A 21,242-nucleotide genomic window follows, 5' to 3' on the forward strand; every position below is an offset into this window, starting at 1 on the left:
ATTCGATGAGATAGAGTAGAATTTACAAAGACAATTAATCTAAAACCCTCAAGTTCACAAATTCATAAGTTACAGGAGCAGAATTAGGCCATTCGGCCCATCAAGTCTACTCCGCCATTCAATCATGGCTGATCTATCGTTCCCTCTCAATCCCACTCTCCTGCCTTCTCTCCATAACCCCTGACACCCTGCACGTCTTTGGAGGACTGAAGAAACCGGAGCACCCGGAGAAAACACACGGGGTCACAGGGAGAATATACAAACTCCATGCAGAAAGCACTCGTAGTCAGGATCAAACCCGGATCTCTGGCGCTGTAAGGCAGCAACACTACCACTGCGCCACTGTGGCACCCCAGAACCTTTTTAGAAATTAATGTGAGAATAATTGATATTTAAAATGTAAATCTCACATTGGGACAATAAATATTTGTCTGTTATTGGCAGTGATTTAGTTGGTAATCAAGTTATTTCTAAGGCTTAGGTTTGTTATTGTACCGAAGTGCAATGAAAAGCTTTGTTTCACGATATCCAACTAGATCAGATATCCCATACAAAGACACAACGAGCACATTGGATTGAGCAAAAGAGGAAGCTAAAGAGTGCAGAATATCTGAGCATTGTAGTGCATCAGTTCCTGAGACACAGTCCAATGTCCTCGATGAGGTAGAGGTTAATCAGCCAGTACCCTAGCTTATGGAAGGACCGTTCAGAAGCCTGATAATGGCGGGGAAGAACCTATTCCTCAGTCTGGTAATAAGATGCACTCTAATCCTGAAACCGTTAACGTTAGTTGAGTAAAAGCATGATTCGTATGGTAGGTAGCTGCAATAGACTTTGAAGCAAAGGTCTAATGAAAACAGTGAGCCTTGAGTACAGTTATAGTTGATGAGCTAAAACTAGCTTCCAGCAATGGGCCATGCCCTGAAAAATGCGGAAAATAAAATTCCCTTTCAGCGCAGTGTTAATGGTGCTAATGAGAGAGAAAAGTTGTTTTTTGGGTTCGAATGGTAAAAAGATCATAGTTCAATGAATTTTACTCTCAGCAATGTGTAAATGCTTGTGAAATTAATCCATTTGGAACACCCATTACATGCATGGAGCATTCTCAAGTTGGCTTTGATATCAGTTTGGAGCAGAATGTTAATGTGTACAAACGTCATACTGTACCTTGAGGAGATTGCAGAATGTTAATGCTCAGACTCAACGTTAGAAAAGTTCCCTATATTGCCCCGTGTGAAAATCTTCACATTCATTAAATTACCAGTCACATTTGCAGATCTCACAGGATTCGTGTTCAAGTACATTAATGCAGAATTCATGGAGCGGGTTTACTGGAGGGCTGTGTTCACTGGGATCTGGACTGAAGCAGCCTCAAAATGGGTTTCCACGACACAGTCTTGAACACGATCTTTGCCCCTTAGGAGAAGCTCGTTCCTGAATGTTTAAAATTGGATGCTAGTTAAATTTCATGTTGCGTACATCACTCGTTGTACTTCTGTTGCCTCCTCAGCAATGTAATCAGAGCACTGTGTCATTTTCCACGGTATGCTGACTACGCTCGCCTGTAACCTTATCAGTGCGTCTCTTGACGCTCCACTTTCTATATATTGTCTGACAGCTGGCACAATTGGATGAACATATTCTTTCAGTGAAATATTGGAAACACCAAAGCCTCTGTTCCTTGTCACAAAATCTTTCCTTTTTTGCTGACTCCATCTTCTGCTTATCATCTTTTTGAAACCGCACCAGACTGTCTAGAACCCTGATGTTATATTTGACTTTGAGATGAGCTTCAAATCACGTTTCTGTGCCATGTTTAAGACTGCTTTCTTCCCACCTCAGCGACAAGGCAAAATTCCACTCCTGCTTGCGCTCATCAGCTGCTGAAACCATCATCCATACTTTTGTTTCACTGCAGTATTTCATTGCACACCTAGTCAGCTTACATCATTCTATGTCACCCAGAATTATGCAGTCCGAGATCTATCTCCTTGTCCTGATCTCATGCCTGCTGACTGTTGACCTGCCTTGGTGTTTATTATTGTCACATGAACCGAGGCACAGCGAAAATGTTGATCTTGCATGCTATCCTAACAGATCAGGTACACTGACAAAAATACAATCAAATCAAACTCGAGTACAATAGACAACGCAAAGGCGCAGTAGTGCAGCAGTAGAGTTGGTGCCTCTCAACGCCAGAGACCCGGGTTTAATCCTGACTACAGGTGCTGTCTGTACGGAGTTTGCACGTTCTCCCTGTGACTGCGTGGATTTTTGCCGGGTGCTCCAATTTCCTCCCACGTTCTGACGACGTGCAGGCGTATCGGTTAATTCCCTTCTGTAAATTGTCTCGCCTGTGTCGGATAGAACGAATGTCCAAGGTGTTCGCTGGTCAGAAGAGCCTGTTTCTATGCTCTATTTTAAAACTAAACTAAACTAAAGGGGAAGATCGGAGTCCAGAGTAAAGGTCTCGCTTTTAAAAATGTCATTTGTTTGCTAATTCTAATTTTCTGCAGTTCAGATAAGATGTTGGTGCCTCATCTAGTCCAGCCCTCGGCAGCACTGGACCTTTGAATTCTTTATCTAAATATCTGCCACCCTTTCCTTCATTAAGACATTCATTAAAACTATCCTGACACAGCTTTTGGTTATCAGCTTATGACTTGGTTTGATTAAACCTTTAGGCAGTTTGTTTAATTTGTTTATGAAACACAATACAAATAGAAGTTTTGCCATTGTTCCATGATTTGGTATAATTGAATTCCATCTTTATGCAATAATGATTGCCAATGGTTTTAGCAAGTGGTGGCCCAGCGGTAGAGCTGCTACCTTACAGCGCCAGAGACCCGGGTTCGATCCAGACCACGGGTGCTGTCTGTATTGAGTTTGTGCGTTCTCCCCGTGACCTGTGTGGGGTTTCTCCGGGTAGCTCCGGTTTCCACCCACACTCCAAAGGCGTACAGGTTTGTAGGTTAATTGGCTTGGTATATAGGTAAAAAATTGGCCCTAGTGTGTAGGATATTGTTAGTGTGCGGGGATCGCTGGTTGGCACGGATTTGGTGGGCCGAAGGGCCTGTTACTGTGCTGTATCTCTAAACTAAACTAAAAATGTAAGACTTTGTGTTAGCATGCCAAATAACTTTAATAATGCCCCTGTCCCACTTAGGAAACCTGAACGGAAACCCCTGGAGACTTTGCGCCCCACCCAAGGTTTCCGTGGGGTTCCCAGAGGTTTTTGTCAGTCTCCCTACCTACTTCCACTACCTGCAACCTCCGGCAACCACCTGCAACCTCCGGGAACCGCACGGAAACCTTGGGCGGGGCGCAAAGTCTCCAGAGGTTTCCGTTCAGGTTTCCTAAGTGGGACAGGGGCATAAGTGTCTACTTGGAGAAGTCAATATTTGTACACTGGTTTCTGTTCTTTTCTTCAGCAGTTTTCTCCAAAGAGAACCCAAGTGTGTTTTCTCTAAAGTCTTTTACTTTTCTGTTTTAACAATGCAGAGCACATTTTAACCTTCCTCTTTCTGAACATTAAGTATTCTACTATTATTGCACAGATGAAATCTGAGTGCTGTCATTTAGTAACCTTCTGCTCCAGTGACTATAGAACATTAATTTGCGGGGTTTTTTCGATGGGGTGAATTGAAGATGTGCAGCGGGCTATTATATGTCAGAAAATAAATGATAATTTAACAACGTGAAAGATTCCACACCATGGTGGACTGGGTTTTGTTTTCGAGAAGCAAGGCTAAATGTATGTATGTTGAAACAATATTTCAATCAGTGAGTGTCAGTCTTTGGAACAATTCCTGTGGAGATTATGGAATCTGTTTAATCTTATAACATATAGAACATACAGAAGAGGAATAGGACGTTTGGCCCACAATGTCTATGCCTAACAAGACTAATGGGCCTGTCCCACCAGCATGCAATTGCATGCGTCTAGCACGACCAAACGGAAGCGGAGTTCGCGCTAAGTTCGCGCTAGGTTTGCGGTATGTACGCGCTAAGTACGCGCAAAGTTCGCGCGTGACGTAATTTATGTCAAACTCACCAATCAGCTGGGCAGGAGGCGGGCCGACTGAATTTGGACGTCATCGGGCGGTGACGTCATCAAGCAACGGCGCGCCGGGCGGTGACGTAATCGCGCAACGCCACGAGCTAACGTACACCGTCAAGATGCTGGTACGAAGTGCAAGATTTTTGGAGCCCCGCGCTATGTCGGGGCCAGCCCCGCACAACTCCATACACCTCCGCCGATCAAATGGGACCGGCCCCGCGAAGCCGTACGCCTCAAGCGACCACGCATGGTCGCGCTAGACGCATGCAATTGCATGCTGGTGGGACAGGCCCTTAATTCTTATCTGCTGGCATATGATGCATATCCTTCCATTCTCTGTATATATGTGTGCCTATCCATAAGTTTCTAAAAAGTCACTATCATATCTGCCACAACCATCACCTGGGTGACCTCCATTGGTCCAGCCAAATTGGATTCTCCAGAAAGGCTCTGGAACCAACCATGTTGGAAGTTCGATGGTGGACCACTAGTGTGAATGGGTGATCAATAGTTAGCGTGGTCTTGGAGGACCGAATGGCCTGTGTCCATGCTGTGTCTTTCAATCAATCAGTGTGTAAAATATCTTGGGAAAACAAGGATAGGGCTTTTTTTTTCTAAAACAATCATTATTTAAATATGTTTATGTTCTAGCTCCACAATTTGAGACCCATTGTGACTACATTCAGGCCACACTGCAAGAGTTTTTAGTCTGGCTTCACGGTGAAACCAGTTCCTCACCCGGACCTTTCGGCCCTTTCCCTCGCTCTCAATATTGGGCGTATGCGGACTACAAGTACATCGCCGTGACGTTTGAGGACAACGCTGAGCTCTTTCAGGTACTGAAGTGAATAAAAATGTCTTCATGGCTGAATCTGCTGATGCACGATTCCGAAAAAATCTATTCAAACCCAGTAAACTCGAAAAAAAAGCCTTTTTATGAATCAGAAATTAATCATGCTGGTCAAATCTCTTTGGATGAAACATCAATCTGATTTCCAGTCTTCAGCCTTTGTTCCCTGCAACATCCCAGTGCATTATTTCAAAGAAAAGCATTAATATTCATACATCAACTAACATCATTAAAACACATCATTGGCTTTGTTGCTGTTTGTAAGACCTTGCTGTGATTACATATCAAAAGCACGTTATTGCCTGTAAAACACTTCAGGTCATGGAGATGATAGAAAAAAAAAGGATCTCACCCAAAAAATAAAAGAAAATCTGGTCCAATCTTTGAGATTCCTGTAGTTTTTAAAAGGGACGTTTTTTCTCGCTATGATGGATTATGTAATTAGTTTCTGTCCCGCTGGTTGAATTGCACAAGGTTAACATTTGGTACACTGGAAAATAATTCTGTCTGCCTTTGAAGTTTGAAGAAGAGTATTTGATTTGAAAACTAATTCTCTGCAGATGCTGCCCCTCCTCAGTTTTTCACCCATTTTCTGCTGCTTTACTTCATACTTCCAGAATCTGCGGGGTTTTTTAATAGTGTTTCTGGTTTAATAGCGCCTGTGGATAATCCAAAACCAAAAGCGTTAAAAAAAATAATAATAATTGAAACAGGCCCTTTTCAAGTTTAGTTTAGTTTAAAGATACAGCGCATAAACAGGCCCTTCAGCCCACCAAGTCTGCACCGACCAGCGACCACCGCACACCAACATGATCCTAAACACACTAGGGACAATTTACATTTATGCCAAGCCAATTAACCTACAAACCTGTACGTCTTTGGAGTGTGGGTGGAAACCAAAGATCTCAGAGAAAACCCACGGGGAGAACGTACAAACTCGGTACAGACGGAGCCCGTGGTCAGCATCGAACCCCCGTCTCTGGTGCTGTAAGGTAGCAACTCTTCCACTGCGCCACCGGGCCTTTCGTCCCACCGAGTCTGCACCAATCATCGATCGCCATTCACACTCGTTTTATGTTATCCCATTTTCTCAACTATTCCCAGCACACTAAGATGTGAAGGACTGGAGGGTTTGTTTCTTTGCTGTAGTCCTACATCGATGCGTCAGGTGTAGTTTATATGCCAAGTAGGGCAAGGATGAATAGCGAAAGGACTGGATAGAGTGGAAGTATAGAGGATGTTTCCTCTAGTGGGAGAATCTAGGACCAGAGGTCATAGCCTCCAAATTAATGGACGTTTTTTCAGGAAGGAGATGAGGAAGAATTTATTTAGTCGGAAGGTGGTGAATCTGTGGAATTCATTGCCACCGAAGGCTGTGGAGGCCAAGTCAATGGATATTTTGAAGGCAGAAATAGATAGATTCTTGATTAGTACAGGTGTCGGGGGTTATGGGGAGGGAGCAGGAGAATGGGGTTAGGAAGGAGAGATAGATCAGCCATGATTGAAGGCGGAGTTAACTTGTTGGGCCGAATGGCCTAATTCTGTTCCTTCACTTATGAACTGGATGGACTTCAACACCAATCCAAAGGTTCATAATCACCGTTTAATTTCATTAAAATTCTCCAGCTAACAAGATGGGATTCAAACCCTTATATCTCAATCATCCTAATCCAGAACGTGGCTACGCTGCCACAGCACCCTGTGTAGACACAAGATGATTTTACAGTAGGGAGGCAGAAAATGATTGTTTAAAATTAATTGGAAACGACATGCAGGAAAGTTGTAATATTTGTAATGAATTAACCTTCACAATCAGCGTTTCTGGGTTTTGAATAATGCAGCTTTTGACACATCAAGAAAATGCTTTGGCTTCATATGGTGTAGCCAGAAAACAGCAGCAAAGTTTCACCCCTCCAGGCTCTCTACAATTCTCCTTGGCCGGCCCCTCTGTGTTGAGGATGGCTTGCTTCAACTCTGTTATTTTGTGGATTTGGGGAGACTAATGAAGCCAACGAGGAAACCATGGACAATATAGCGCAGAAACAGGCCCCTCGGTTCACAAGTGCAGGGAGGAACTGTAGATATTGGTTTATACCGAAGATAGACACAAAATGCTGGCGTAACTCAGTGGGACAAGCAGCATCTCTGGAGGGAAGGAATGGATGAGGTTTCGGGCCGAGACCCTTCTTCAGTCAGAAATCTTTCATTTCTTTGTTCTATATCTCTCTATATCACCGTCTATTTCTCCTGAGTCTCAGTCTGAAGAAGGGTCTCAACCCGAAACGTCACTCATCTATATTACTAAAAGTCTGATCTTGACCACTTCCTGTTCTTCTGTATATTAATTTTAGAAAAAACGTCGCCACTTACGGCTGTGATTTTTGGCCATCTTACTCAGAGTCCCCCTCCGTTTCGCAGGACGAGGATTTTTCCCCATCGATGAAAAATAAAAGAGTTATTTGTGTTTCAAAAAATGTTGAGATTCTCTCTCCTGAAGGCCACACCCCTTCCGGAGGGACTATAAAACCCAGTAGTGTTGAGTGTCTCAGTCAGTCTCTGCAACATGGGGGAGCGAGAGGGTCACGTCTCTCAGTCTGAGCTGTGAATAACACTGAACACATGACTACTAAACTGTGAGTGGTTTTACTGACCTGTCAGTGCCCTTAATGTGGTTATGCTAAAGCTGTGTTGCCTTTGGTTTGGAAATGCTAAACATAGAAACATAGAAACATAGAAATTAGGTGCAGGAGTAGGCCATTCGGCCCTTCGAGCCTGCACCGCCATTCAATATGATCATGGCTGATCATCCAACTCAGTATCCCGTACCTGCCTTCTCTCCATACCCCTTGATCCCCTTAGCCACAAGGGCCACATCTAACTCCCTCTTAAATATAGCCAATGAACTGGCCTCAACTACCCTCTGTGGCAGAGAGATCCAGAGATTCACTACTCTCTGTGTGAAAACAGTTCTTCTCATCTTGGTTTTAAAGGATTTCCCCCTTATCCTTAAGCTGTGACCCCTTGTCCTGGACTTCCCTAACATCGGGAACAATCTTCCCGATGTTATATATAATAATTAGCCTGTCCAACCCCTTAAGAATTTTGTAAGTTTCTATAAGATCCCCTCTCAATCTCCTAAATTCTAGAGAGTATAAACCAAGTCTATCCAGTCTTTCTTCATAAGACAGTCCTGACATCCCAGGAATCGGTCTGGTGAACCGTCTCTGCACTCCCTCTATGGCAATAATGTCCTTCCTCAGATTTGGAGACCAAAACTGTACGCAATACTCCAGGTGTGGTCTCACCAAGACCCTGTACAACTGCAGTAGAACCTCCCTGCTCCTATACTCAAATCCTTTTGCAATGAAAGCTAACATACCATTCGCTTTGTTTACTGCCTGCTGCACCTGCATGCCTACCTTCAATGACTGGTGTACCATGACACCCAGGTCTTGCTGCATCTCCCCCTTTCCCAATCGGCCACCATTTAGATAATAGTCTGCTTTCCCGTTTTTGCCACCAAAATGGATAACCTCACATTTATCCACATTATACTGCATCTGCCAAACATTTGCCCACTCACCCAGCCTATCCAAGTCACCTTGCAGTCTCCTAGCATCCTCCTCACAGCTAACACTGCCCCCCAGCTTAGTGTCATCCGCAAACTTGGAGATATTGCCTTCAATTCCCTCATCCAGATCATTAATATATATTGTAAATAGCTGGGGTCCCTGCAGTGAGCCTTGCGGTACCCCACTAGTCACTGCCTGCCATTGTGAAAAGGACCCGTTTACTCCTACTCTTTGCTTCCTGTTTGCCAGACAGTTCTCTATCCACATCAATACTGAACCCCCAATGCCGTGTGCTTTAAGTTTGTATACTAATCTCTTATGTGGGACCTTGTCGAAAGCCTTCTGGAAGTCCAGATACACCACATCCACTGGTTCTCCCCTATCCACGCTACTAGTTACATCCTCGAAAAATTCTATAAGATTCGTCAGACACGATTTACCTTTCGTAAATCCATGCTGACTTTGTCCAATGATTTCACCACTTTCCAAATGTGCTGCTATCCCATCTTTAATAACTGACTCTAGCAGTTTCCCCACTACCAATGTTAGACTAACTGGTCTGTAGTAGTTCCCCATTTTCTCTCTCCCTCCCTTCTTAAAAAGTGGAGTTACGTTTGTTACCCGCCAATCTTCAGGAACTACTCCAGAATCTAAAGAGTTTTGAAAGATTATTACTAATGCATCCACTATTTCTGAGGCTACTTCCTTAAGTACTCTGGGATTCAGCCTATCTGACCCTGGGGATTTATCGGCCTTTAATCCATTCAATTTACCAAACACCACTTCCCGGCTAACCTGGATTTCACTCAATTCCTCCAACTCCTTTGACCCGCGGTCCCCTGCTATTTCCGGCAAATTATTTATGTCTTCCTTAGTGAAGACTGAACCAAAGTAGTTATTCAATTGGTCCGCCATGTCCTTGTTCCCCAAGATCAACTCACCTGTTTCTGACTGCAAGGGACCTACATTTGTTTTAACTAATCTCTTTCTTTTCACATATCTATAAAAACTTTTGCAGTCAGTTTTTGTGTTCCCTGCCAGTTTTCTTTCATAATCTATTTTCCCTTTCCTAATTAAGCCCTTTGTCCTCCTCTGCTGGTCTTTGAATTTCTCCCAATCCTCCGGTATGCTGCTTTTTCTGGCTAATTTGTATGCATCATCCTTCGCTTTGATACTATTCCTGATTTCCCTTGTTATCCACGGATGTACTACCTTCCCTGATTTATTCTTTTGCCAAACTGGGATGAACAATTTTTGTAGTTCATCCATGCAGTCTTTAAATGTCTTCCATTGCATATCCACCGTCAACCCTTTTAGAATTAATTGCCAGTCAATCTTGGCCAATTCACGTCTCATACCCTCAAAGTTACCTTTCTTTAAGTTCAGAACGATTGTTTCTGAATTAACAATGTCACTCTCCATCCTAATGAAGAACTCAACCATATTATGGTCACTCTTGCCCAAGGGGGCACGTACAACAAGATTGCTAACTAACCCTTCCTCATTACTCAATACCCAGTCTAAAATAGCCTGCTCTCTCGTTGGTTCCTCTACATGTTGATTTAGATAACTATCCCGCATACATTCCAAGAAATCCTCTTCCTCAGCACCCCTGCCAATTTGATTCACCCAATCTATATGTAGATTGAAGTCACCCATTATAACTGTTTTGCCTTTGTCGCACGCATTTCTAATTTCCTGTTTGATACCATCTCCAACTTCACTACTACTGTTAGGTGGCCTGTACACAACACCCACCAGCGTTTTCTGCCCCTTAGTGTTTCGCAGCTCTACCCATACCGATTCCACATCCTCCAAACTAATGTCCTTCCTTTCCATTGCATTAATCCCCTCTCTAATCAGTAACGCTACCCCACCTCCTTTTCCGTTTTGTCTATCCCTCCTGAATATTGAATATCCCTGGATGTTCAGCTCCCAGCCTTGGTCACCCTGGAGCCATGTCTCCGTGATCCCAACGTAAAGCTGTCTTGTCTTTGGTTTGGAAATGCTAAAGCTGTGTTGCCTTTGGTTTGGAAATGCTAAAGCTGTGTTGCCTAATTAATGGATTATCTCTCCTGTCAATCGTGCCATGAAGGCCACGCCCCTTCTGGTGGGGTTGGGGGGGGGACTATAAAACCCAGAAGTGTCAGTGTGGCTCAGTCTCTGCAAGATGGAGGAGTGAGAGGTCATGACTCGCTGTCTTTAGTGGCCTTGCATCCTGCATGAAATGGTGTGAAACTGCACTTGAATTTGGTGGCCTTGCACCCTGCTTGAAATGGAATTTCAAGGAAAGCCCCCCCCCCGTTGGCCACCAATATCTCCATTTTGAGCATTCATGGCCCAGAGATTCTCAGGAATCAGTGGGAAAGTTGCCCTTCTTCAAGGAATCATTGAGCACGCCTTTGAATCTTTTATTTCCTCTGGCTCACTCTCTCCTCTCACAACAGAGCTCATAATGGAGTGTCGATATGAGTATTATAGTGAGGGACTTGGCCAGCTCAACATAGCCGAATGAGTGTAAGTGAGTTGACAAAGAGTCTCTGACTCAAAACGTTGACTGTTCTTCTTGCCTCATGCTGCCCTACATGCTGGGCATGGTCACCAGTTTCTGTTTTTATATTTTAAAATAAATGTAACCAAGGCCTAAAAGCTCTGAATGTTGGTTTGGGAAAGGACACGAAAAGTGTCTCATCTATCCTTCCATTGACTGAAATATTTTGTGAAGACTGTATAGGTGTTTTATGCCCCCCCCCCCCCCCCCCCCCCCCCCCCCCCCCCCCAGTGCTCTAAGATGTTGAATAAACATTGGAAATAAAGGAATGGAAAATCTGGCATTTAAAAAAAAATCATTTCTGTCTTCTGTCTTGACGTAGCATATGGCGCAATGTGAAACTAAATGCCAGTCATGGCTAAAAAAACATCATTAGCTTTGCGTGGCGCAGCGGTAGAGTTGCTGCCTTACAGAATAAAGGTCATTTAAGACTGAGGCGAGAAAAAACATTTTCACCCCGTGAGTTGTCAATTTGTGGAATTCCTTCCCACAGAGGGCAGTGGAGGCCAAGTCACTGGATGGATTTAAGAGAGAGTTAGATAGAGCTCTAGGGGCTAATGGAATCAAGGTATATGGTAAGAAGGCAGGCACGGGTTATTGATAGGGGTCGATCAGCCATGATCACAATGAATGGCGGTGCAGGCTCGAAAGGACGAATGGCCTCCTCCTGCACCTATTTTCTATGTTTCTATACAGCGCCAGAGTCCCATGTTTGATCCTGACTAGGGTGCTGTCTGTATGGTGTTTGCATGTCCTCCCTGCGACCGCATGAGTTTTCTCCTAAGGTTCACAGGGAGAGCTGTGTGATGAACAGCCTTAGGGAGGAGAACGGCTTGGTAACATCCTTGCAGACGGACATGCTGAGGATCTGCAAATCGTTTTATACGGATTTGTATGACAGAAAGGCCACAGACAGCACCGACTCCCAGAACTTGCTTGCCTCTGTCACGGAGGTCTTGGAGGACAGCAAGCGGGAGAGTATGGACCAACCACTGACCCTAGAGGAGCTGACTGGCTCCATCTGTTCCTTTGACTCGAGTAAAACTCCTGGAAGCGAAGGCTTACCGGCCGAGTTGTATTCAGCTCTGTGGGACTGGGACCGGACCTGCTGGAAGTGTACAATGACATGCTTGTAGTCGGCAGCATGTCAGACTCTATGAGGTAAGGCAGCATCACCCTAATCTACAAGCAGAAGGGGGAGATGAATGACTTAAGGAATTGGAGACCCATCACATTGATGAGCGTTGATTACAAGATCCTGATTAAGGCCATCGCCATCCGTTCAAAGTCTGCTCTGGGACGGGTGATCCACCCGGACCAAACCTGTGCTGTACCTGGCAGGAAAATCTAATACAGCCTGGTGCTGCTGAGAGACACCATTGCCCACGTGCAGGACAGACGGGTGGATGCTTGCCACGTCAGCTTTGACAGGAGAAGGCCTTCGACAGGATATCGCACATGTACATGAGGGACGTGCTCTCCAAAATGGTCTTTGGGGCGGGAATCAGGAATTGGATCCAACTGCTCTACACCGATATCTGTAGTGCAGTCCAAATCAATGGGTGGGAATCAGACAGCTTCCCCTTCAGGTCTGGAGTCAGGCAGGGTTGCCCTCTCTCCCCTGTTTTGTTTTGTCTGTTGTATTGAACCTTTGGCCGAGTCCATCAGGAAGGACGCAAGGATAAGAGGAGTGACATTGCCAGGCAGTGGGGGCACACAGGTCAAAACCTCCCTGTACATGGACGATGTCGCTGTCTTCTGCTCAGATCCAGGGTCGGTCCGCAGATTAATTAACGTCTGTGACCAGTTTGATTCGGCCATGAGGGCCAGAGTGAATCGCAGGAAGAGCGAGGCCATGCTCTTTGGCAATTGGCCCGACCGATCTTCCGTCCCCTTCACCATCAAGCCTGACTTCTTGAAGGTGCTGGGGATCTGGTTCAGGGGTGCGGGTGCAAGGTTGGGAAGAAACTGGAGCTGTGTAAGCAGCACTCCCTCTCCGGGTGTTTTCCGGTTTCTCTTCACAATCCAAAGACATGCCGGTTGTAAGCTAGACAAAAGTGCTGGAGAAACTCAGCGGGTGCAGCAGCATCTATGGAGGGAAGGAAATTTCCTATTTCCTTCGATCCATAGATGCTGCTGCACCCACTGAGTTTCTCCAGCATTTTTGTCTACCTTCGATTTTCCAGCATCTGCAGTTCCTTCTTAAACACAACCGGAAGCTAATTGGCTTCTGTAAATTTATCCCTTTGTTTCGGAGAGAACTAACGTACGCTGGTCGGCGCGGACTCGGTGGGACTAAGGGCCTGTTTCCACGCTGTATCTGCAAAGCTAAAACTAAACTGTGTGTCTTTCAAATGTAGAATGCTGAAAAGCCCTGTTGGGAAGGATCAGCTTTAATTGGTCTTTCAGATTGTTGATCGTAGCCTTTCCCAGCTGTTTATATTTGTCTTGCAACTGGTTGTTGCTCAATCGGCCACTTGGGAGCCAAACCGCACTTATCCAGCTTAAGAACACCTTCACGGGCGGGCGAAATAAGACATTGTGTCATGTTGCATTGCAGCAGTGTCCTTGGCAACTTGTCATCAATCACATTGTAAATGTGCTTTTAAACAACAAACAGCAAGCAGCGCATCTGCAGTAGCATTGGTGAATACTAACAAGCATAGAGCCCAGCTGTAAACATAGAACATAGTCTGAAGAAAGGTGTCGACCCAAAACGTCACCTTTTGCCCCTGTCCCTCTTAGGAAACCTGAACGGAAACCTCTGGAGACTTTGTGCCCCACCCGTGCGGTTCCCGGAGGTTGCAGGTGGTTGCCGGAGGTTGCAGGTAGTGGAAGCAGGTAGGGAGACTGACAAAAACCTCCAGGAACCACACAAAACCTTGGGTGGGGCGCAAAGTCTCCAGAGGTTTCCGTTGATGTTTCCTAAGTGGGACAGGGGCATATCCCTTTTCTCCAGAGATGCTGAGTTACTCCAGCTGTTTGTGTCTATCTTCTAGAACATTACAGCACAAGAACAGGCCCTTCGGCCCACATCTTCTGTGCGATCAGGATGACAATTTAAACTGCACAGTTGCCTACACATAGTCAATGTCCCTTTTTTCCTGCCCGTTCATGTATCTGTCTAAATCCCTCTTAAATGTTGTTATCACATCTGCTTCCACCACATCCACCTGGCAGTGAGTTCCTGGCACCTATCAGTCTTGCTGTAAAATATTTTTTAAATCTTGGCACACTAATCTACTTTGAACGTTTCGCCCTCTCACATTAAAAGTTCCCCTTTGTCATATAGCATGAAAACAAGTCATTTGGCTCAACCTGCCCTCACCGACCAACATTCCCAGCTACACTAGTCCCACTTGCTTGCGTTAGGCCCACCTGCTTGCGATAGGCCCATATCCCTCTAAACCTGTCCTATCCACGTACCTATCCAGAATAGGTATGTGAGAAAACCCACGTGGTCACAGGGAGAACGTGCAAACTCCACACAAACAGCACATGTAGTCAGAATCGAGCCTGGCTCCACTGTCCGATGAGTCGCCGGTTGGCGGTAGCTTGCCGTAGCTTGACGTCGATTAGGTGGTAGGTGGTTGTAGACATTGTTGTAGACATCGTCGTAAGGGTATCCAGTTGCCAGAAAAGTCGCCTAAGTGGGACAGGTCCACTAGAGGCTGAACAGGTCTAGCAGTATGTGTGGAGGGAATGGGTTGCTGACTTTTTGTTTCTTGACCTTCGGTCTGCTATAAGCACACAACGTGGAATATGAGGAGATGTAGCTCTCATTGAAGCAGAAGGATGAGGAGGGGCTTCATTGAGACCTACTGAATAATGAAAGGCATAGGTAGAGTGGATGTGGAGAGAATGTTTCCAGTCGTGGGAGAGTCCAGGACCATAGGGCACAACCTCAGAATAAGAGGACGTACCTTTAGAATGGAGATGAGGAGGAATTTCTTTAGCCAGAGGGTGGTGAATCTGTTGAATTCATGGCCGCATACTGCGGTGGAGGCCAAGTTGTTGGATGTTTTTAAAGCGGAGATTGATAAGTTCTTGATTAGTAATGACATCAAAGGTTGCAGGGAGAAAGAATGGGGTTGAGATGGGAAAAATAGATCAGCCATGATCGAATGGCGGAGTACATAGATGGGCCGAATGGGCAAATTCTGCCCCTATATCTCATGGTCTTTGTGAACCAGTTCAATGTTTAGGATAGGTTTCTTATTACCTCGATGGGAATTGAAGTCCCGACCTTGAGATCACTAGTTGGACTATGAGAATAAACCAATAAACACAGCTGGATTTAAATGACTTTTATATTGTAGCCGTTTCATTTTGGATCAGTGCTCAGTCCAGATGCTCTGGAGAGTTTAATTAGAGACACTGATATTTTTTGATAGATTATTTCACCAGAGCTTTAAATTCTGTTTTCTTGGACGTGTTTCTGGTACATTTAGTCCTACCTGTCATTTGGGGAAAAAAAAAATCTCCACAAAAATTGCGATCAAACTTGTGATCGAGCTTTTCATTACTGATTGTCCACTCTGTGATTAACACATCACTTTAACCGATTCTCTATTATTACAGTTTAAGTCATTGCAAGTTATAAAGTTCCAGCAGTAAGCTTGGACGTGCAGTTTTTGCAGATCATGTATTTGCAGTAAAAGTGTTCTACAGCAGAATTATTGCTCCCATTACATTGAGTAAATGTCTTCCAAATTACAGGAAGATTTTTTTTAAATATCAAAATGCAGTCTACTATCAAATGATGTTCAGCAGATGCAGAACTAAATTGCTGAATCCATACCAGGACAATATAGCTTATGCAAACAATATTGCCAGCTTTCTCTTCCATTTTAATTGGAAACCATAAACAAAAGGGTGATAAGTGCTGGATCAGTATCACTTTCCCCCGTGCATTCTTCGGTTTATAGAACCACACATTTATTTTTCTTCCCCTCTTCCTACAGATACTGGCATGAGAAGCGATAAAGGAAAACAGTAAAGTTGAGACTTGTTTTTTATTTTATTTTAGTTTTAGAGATACAGCAGGGAAACAGGCCCTTCGGCATCCCTTGCCGACCAACTTTCACCGAACACTAACATTAACCTACACACACTGGGGACAATTTACTATTTTACCAAGCCAATTGACCTACAAACCTTTGTACGTCTTTAGAGTGTAGCAGGAAACCGGAGCACCCGGTTTCCTGTCACGGGGAGAACATGCAAACGCCACACAGACAGCATCCGTAGTCAGGATTGAACATGGGTCTCTTGCGCTGTAGGGAAACAGCTTTACCGCTGCGTCACCTTGGCACCCTTGGTGTTCCGGCTACAATTCATAGGGTGGGCTTGAATTTGTCTTGAATTTGTGTGTGGTTTTGTAATAATACAGTACAGAAGATAGCTGCTCAGACCTTGGTTGACGTGCAAGCTTTTTCCAAGAAATGTCCAGTTTGTCCCAGTCACCTTTCCCTATACACTCCGAAGAAGAAGGATGAGGGGTGTAATCTGATTGAAACGTACCGAACAGTGAAAGGCCTGGATAGAATGGACGTGAGGAGGCTGTTTCCACTAGAGGGAGAGTCTAGGACCAGGGACCATCATCTCAGAAGAAAAGGATGTCTGTTTAGAAAGGAGATGAGGAGGAATTTCTTTAGTCAGAGTGTGGTGAATCTGTGGAATTCATTGCCACAGCCAGCTGTGGAGGAGGCCAAGTCAATGGATATTATTAAGGTGGAGATTGACAGATTCTTGATTGGTACGGGTGTCAGGGATTATGGGGAGAAGGCAGGAGAATGAGCTTGACAGGGGAAGATAGATCAGTCATGACTGAATGGTGGAGTAGACTCGATGGGCCGAATGGCCTAATTCTACTCCGAGTACTTATGAACTTATGAAGTTCTATTGTTCAAGTATATATCCTATTCCCTTTTGGAAGTTACCATCATATCTGCATCCAGCATCAATTTAAACTATTCCAGCTTATCATAGCTCAATACGTTGAAATAATGCCTCCACTGCCTTAAATTTGTAGCCTCCTGAACCTTTATGCATCAGCGGCAGTGTTTGAGCACCAGTGGTTTTGTAATAATTACAATATAGAAGATGGCAGTTCAACCCTTGTTGGCTGTGCGAGATTTTTCCAAGGTCTGTCCAGTTTGGCCCAGTCACCCTTGCCTATCCATTATGAAGAAAGATGAGGGGGAACCTCATTGAAACTTATTGATAGTGAAAGGCCTGGATAGAGTCGATGTGGAGAGGAAGTTACCACTGGTCTAAGACCATTGCAGAGCACTGTGTGGCCATTGCTTCCACATGGGTGGTCTGGGACCAGAGGCCTCCTGAACCTCCTCGCACTCCAAGCAGCAGCGACAGATGAAGTGTCACAAAATGGTATCTTGCTACCGATATTTTGCAAAGGTGTTTGGATTCAGAACTGTGGAAGAAATTGCTAGAAAGAACTGCAGATGCTGGTTTAAATCGAAGGTAGACACAAAATGCTGGAGTAACTCAGTGGGTGAGGCAGCATCTCTGGAGAGAAGGAATGGGCAATGTTTCGGGTCTGAAGAATGGTCTTGACCCGAAACGGCGCCCATTCCTTCTCCCCAGAAATGCTGCCTCGCCCCCTGAGTTACTCCAGCATTTTGTGTCTAACCTCAGAACTGTGATGTGGTTTGTGCAAGGAAAGAGTTAAACAAAATGTCAGGATAGATATAAACATTCACAACCTGGTACGAGCTAACAATATTAGTGAGAAGTAACCAACACATGATCTAATCTTCTGGCAGCCTTTGCCTTATGATCATTCCTAAATGACATCAGAATGATTGGACCCAGCAAATTGGTTTGCGTAATATCCCTTAAGACCCGATTGTTAATAACCAAACAAAATACCAACTTCTGATTTAAGTTTGTTGTGGGGGAAAGAAGATGCAGGGCTGCATCGTCGGCATTTAAATTATTGTTTGAGGAGCAGACGGGGAGAGGGGGGAATGCAGGCAGGGAGGACAGCAGAAAGTCAGGTTGAGTTGTGGAACGTGCCCTTGGAGACTGGGTGGTGCGATAGTTCGTTCGTTCAATCTTTTCAGTGTACTTGGGCTCCAGTCCAGACAGGCTGATTTAATAAACACATCCTCCATCCAGCTGTGGGAGTCTGATGTGTACGAAAGCAGGATCAGCTGAGTCACAGCGGAGAAATGAAGAAGCTAATGAACAGGAGGGGGAAGTAGATGATCAGTCGTTTTGGGAGCCGGGGGGGGGGGCTTCCGAAAAGAACAGCTTGTACGTTTCTCATGGTTTGCATGATCTCAGCACATCCCGGGGTACTTTATAGCCACTGAAGTATGTTTGAAGTATCGACGTTGTAATGGCGGAAACACAGCAGACGGCAAGGTCTCTCATACAGCTGGGTAATAATGAGCCACATCTTTGTGTTCAGTTTTACTTGAAGGAAGTTACGATCTAGAATTCTGGGGTAACATCCCAGTAAGACCCTCATGCCCCTGTCCCACTTAGGCAAATTTTTAGGCGACTGCAGACGACTAGGCTGTCGGCACATGGTTGCCGGGGTGTTGCATATATGGTCTCCTCAGTCGCCCAAAGAGTCGTACTTTTTTTCTGGTTTTTGAAATGTTCAAAACCTTTCGGTGACAGTCGGCGCTCGTGGGTTTGACGCCAACGGTCGTAGCCTGTCATAGGTTGTTGTCGCCAGGACGGCGTAGGTTGTTGCCGTTGCTGACTTCGCTGAATTCCATTGGCGACTACCTACGTCAACCGGCGACTGAATTGTCTTACCTTGCCGTAGCTTGTCGCGGGTGGACGTAGGTTGTCGTAGGTGTGGTCGTTTAGTGGACGTCCTAATGGGTCGCCGGTTGTCGGTAGCTTGCCATAGCTTGACGTCGACTAGGAGGTAGGTTGTTGTAGACAATGTCGTGGGGGGCCGGCGACCTGCTATGACTATGACGGTCACCGGCAGTCGGCGAAAATAATCGACTGAGTGGGACAGGCCCATCAGATGTTTCAGACCCACCTGAGAGTCTAGATGGGTGACTCTTGCCCAAAGAGAATCATCCAAATCATCTGGAGGACAAATAAATGAAGATTAGAAACATAGAAACATAGAAAATAGGTGCAGGAGTAGGCCATTCGTCCCTTCGAGCCTGCACTGCCATTCAATATGATCATGGCTGATCATCCAACTCAGTACCCACCTGACCCCCTGATCCCCTAGCCACAAGGGGTCTAACTCAATTGGCCCAAACCCTCTGTGGCAGAGAGTTCCAGAGATTCACCACTCTGTGAGTTCTTCTCATCTCGGTTTTGAAGGATTTCCCCCTTATCCTTAAGCTGTGACCCCTTGTCCTATCCCTAACATCGGGAACAATCTTCCTGCATCTAGACCCCTTAAGAATTTTGTGTTTCTATAAGATGCTGTTCCTAAATTCTAGAGAGTATTACACTGGTGTGTGCAGGAAGGAACTGCAGATGCTGTTCCTTCAGACTGCAGACCACACCTACGACACAGAAGATGGGTACAAAATGCTGGAGTAACTCAGCGGGTCAGGCAGCATCTCTAGAGAGAAGGAATGGTTGACGTTTCGGGTCGAGATCCTTCTTCAGACATCAACAGCATACACTGGAATGCTGCTTGGCAAGCAGGATACCAGGACCAGAGCTGTCTAGTGGAATCAGCCCTAACAGTGTTTGTTATTGCATCACATGGAGGGATAAGCTATTGACACCGTGGTTGGCAGAGTGGGTACTCCAGTAGCTGGGGTCTGGCATCACCCGCTCCTTACGTCAACAGGCTGCTCACATCCGATGGTGACTATCAACTGTGAAGGAAGGAACTGCAGATGCTGGTTTATAGTAAAGAGTAGGAGTTAACGGGTCCTTTTCAGAATGGCAGGCAGTGACTAGAGGGGTACCGCAAGGCTCAGTGCTGGGACCCCAGCTTCTTACAATATATATTAATGATTTGAACGAGGGAATTGAATGCAACATCAGTTTGCGGATGACACTAAGCTGGGGGGCAGTGTTAGCTGTGAGGAGGATGCTAGGAGGCTGCAAGATGACTTGGATAGGCTGGGTGAGTGGGCAAATGTATGGCAGATGCAGTATAATGTGGATAAATGTGAGGTTATCCACTTTGATGGCAAAAACAGGAAAGTAGACTATTACCTGAATGGTGGCCGATTAGGAAAAGGGTAGATGCAACGAGACCTGGGTGTCATGGTACACCAGTCATTGAACGTAGGCATGCAGGTGCAGCAGGCAGTGAAGAAAGCGAATGGTATGTTAGCATTCATAGCAAAAGGATTTGAGTATAGGAACAGGGAGGTTCTACGGCAGTTGTACAGGGTCTTGGTGAGACCACACCTGGAGTATTGCGTACAGTTTTGGTCTCCTAATCTGAGGAAGTACATTCTTGCCATAGAGGGAGTACAGAGAAGGTTCACCAGACTGATTCCTGGGATGTCAGGACTTTCATATGAAGAAAGACTGGATAGACTTGGCTTGTACTCGCTAGAATTTAGAAGATTGAGGGAGGATCTTATAGAATCTTACAAAATTCTTAAGGGGTTGGACAGGCTAGATGCAGGAAGATTGTTCCCGATGTTGGGGAAGTCCAGAACAAGGGGTCACAGTTTAAGGATAAAGGGGAAATCTTTTAGGACTGAGATGAGAAAAACATTTTTTACACAGAGAGTGGCGAATCTCTGGAATTCTCTGCTACAGAATGGAGTTGAGGCCAGTTCATTGGCTATATTTAAGAGGGAGTTAGATGTGGCCCTTGTGGCTAAAGGGATCAGGAGGTATGGAGAGAAAGCAGGTACAGGATACGGAGTTGGATGATCAGCCATGATCATATTGAATGGCGGTGCAGGCTCGAAGGGCCGAATGGCCTACTCCTGCACCTATTTTCTATGTTTCTATATCACAGACAGACACAAAGTGCTGGAGTAACTCAACGGGTCTGGAGAAAAAGGATGGGTGAACATTGTTCAGGTCCCGACCCTAAACGCCACCCATCCTTTTTCTCCAGAGCCACTGAATTACTCCAGCACTCTGTGTCTATCTTCAGTCACTATCAACTGTTGGAAATTATGGTAACTGCTTGTCCCCCTCGCTTCATCTGGCTGCACATTCTTTAGAGACTTTTCTTTGATGATGAGCTTAAATCCGGCCTAACTCATGAATTATTAAATA

General features: G+C 45.2%; 1 protein-coding gene across 1 annotated transcript in view; it reads left to right on the forward strand.

The window, feature by feature from the left end:
* The window catches only part of hspbap1 (hspb associated protein 1), a 137,136-nt gene that overhangs the window by 50,906 nt on the left and 64,988 nt on the right, over nucleotides 1–21,242 (forward strand). The window contains exon 3 of the mRNA XM_055638784.1: nucleotides 4,712–4,896. Coding sequence (XP_055494759.1) covers nucleotides 4,712–4,896 — 185 coding nt within the window. The remainder of the gene's footprint in view (nucleotides 1–4,711; nucleotides 4,897–21,242) is intronic.

This window comes from Leucoraja erinacea, chromosome 7, assembly GCF_028641065.1.
Source record: "Leucoraja erinacea ecotype New England chromosome 7, Leri_hhj_1, whole genome shotgun sequence".
NCBI lineage: Eukaryota > Metazoa > Chordata > Chondrichthyes > Rajiformes > Rajidae > Leucoraja > Leucoraja erinaceus.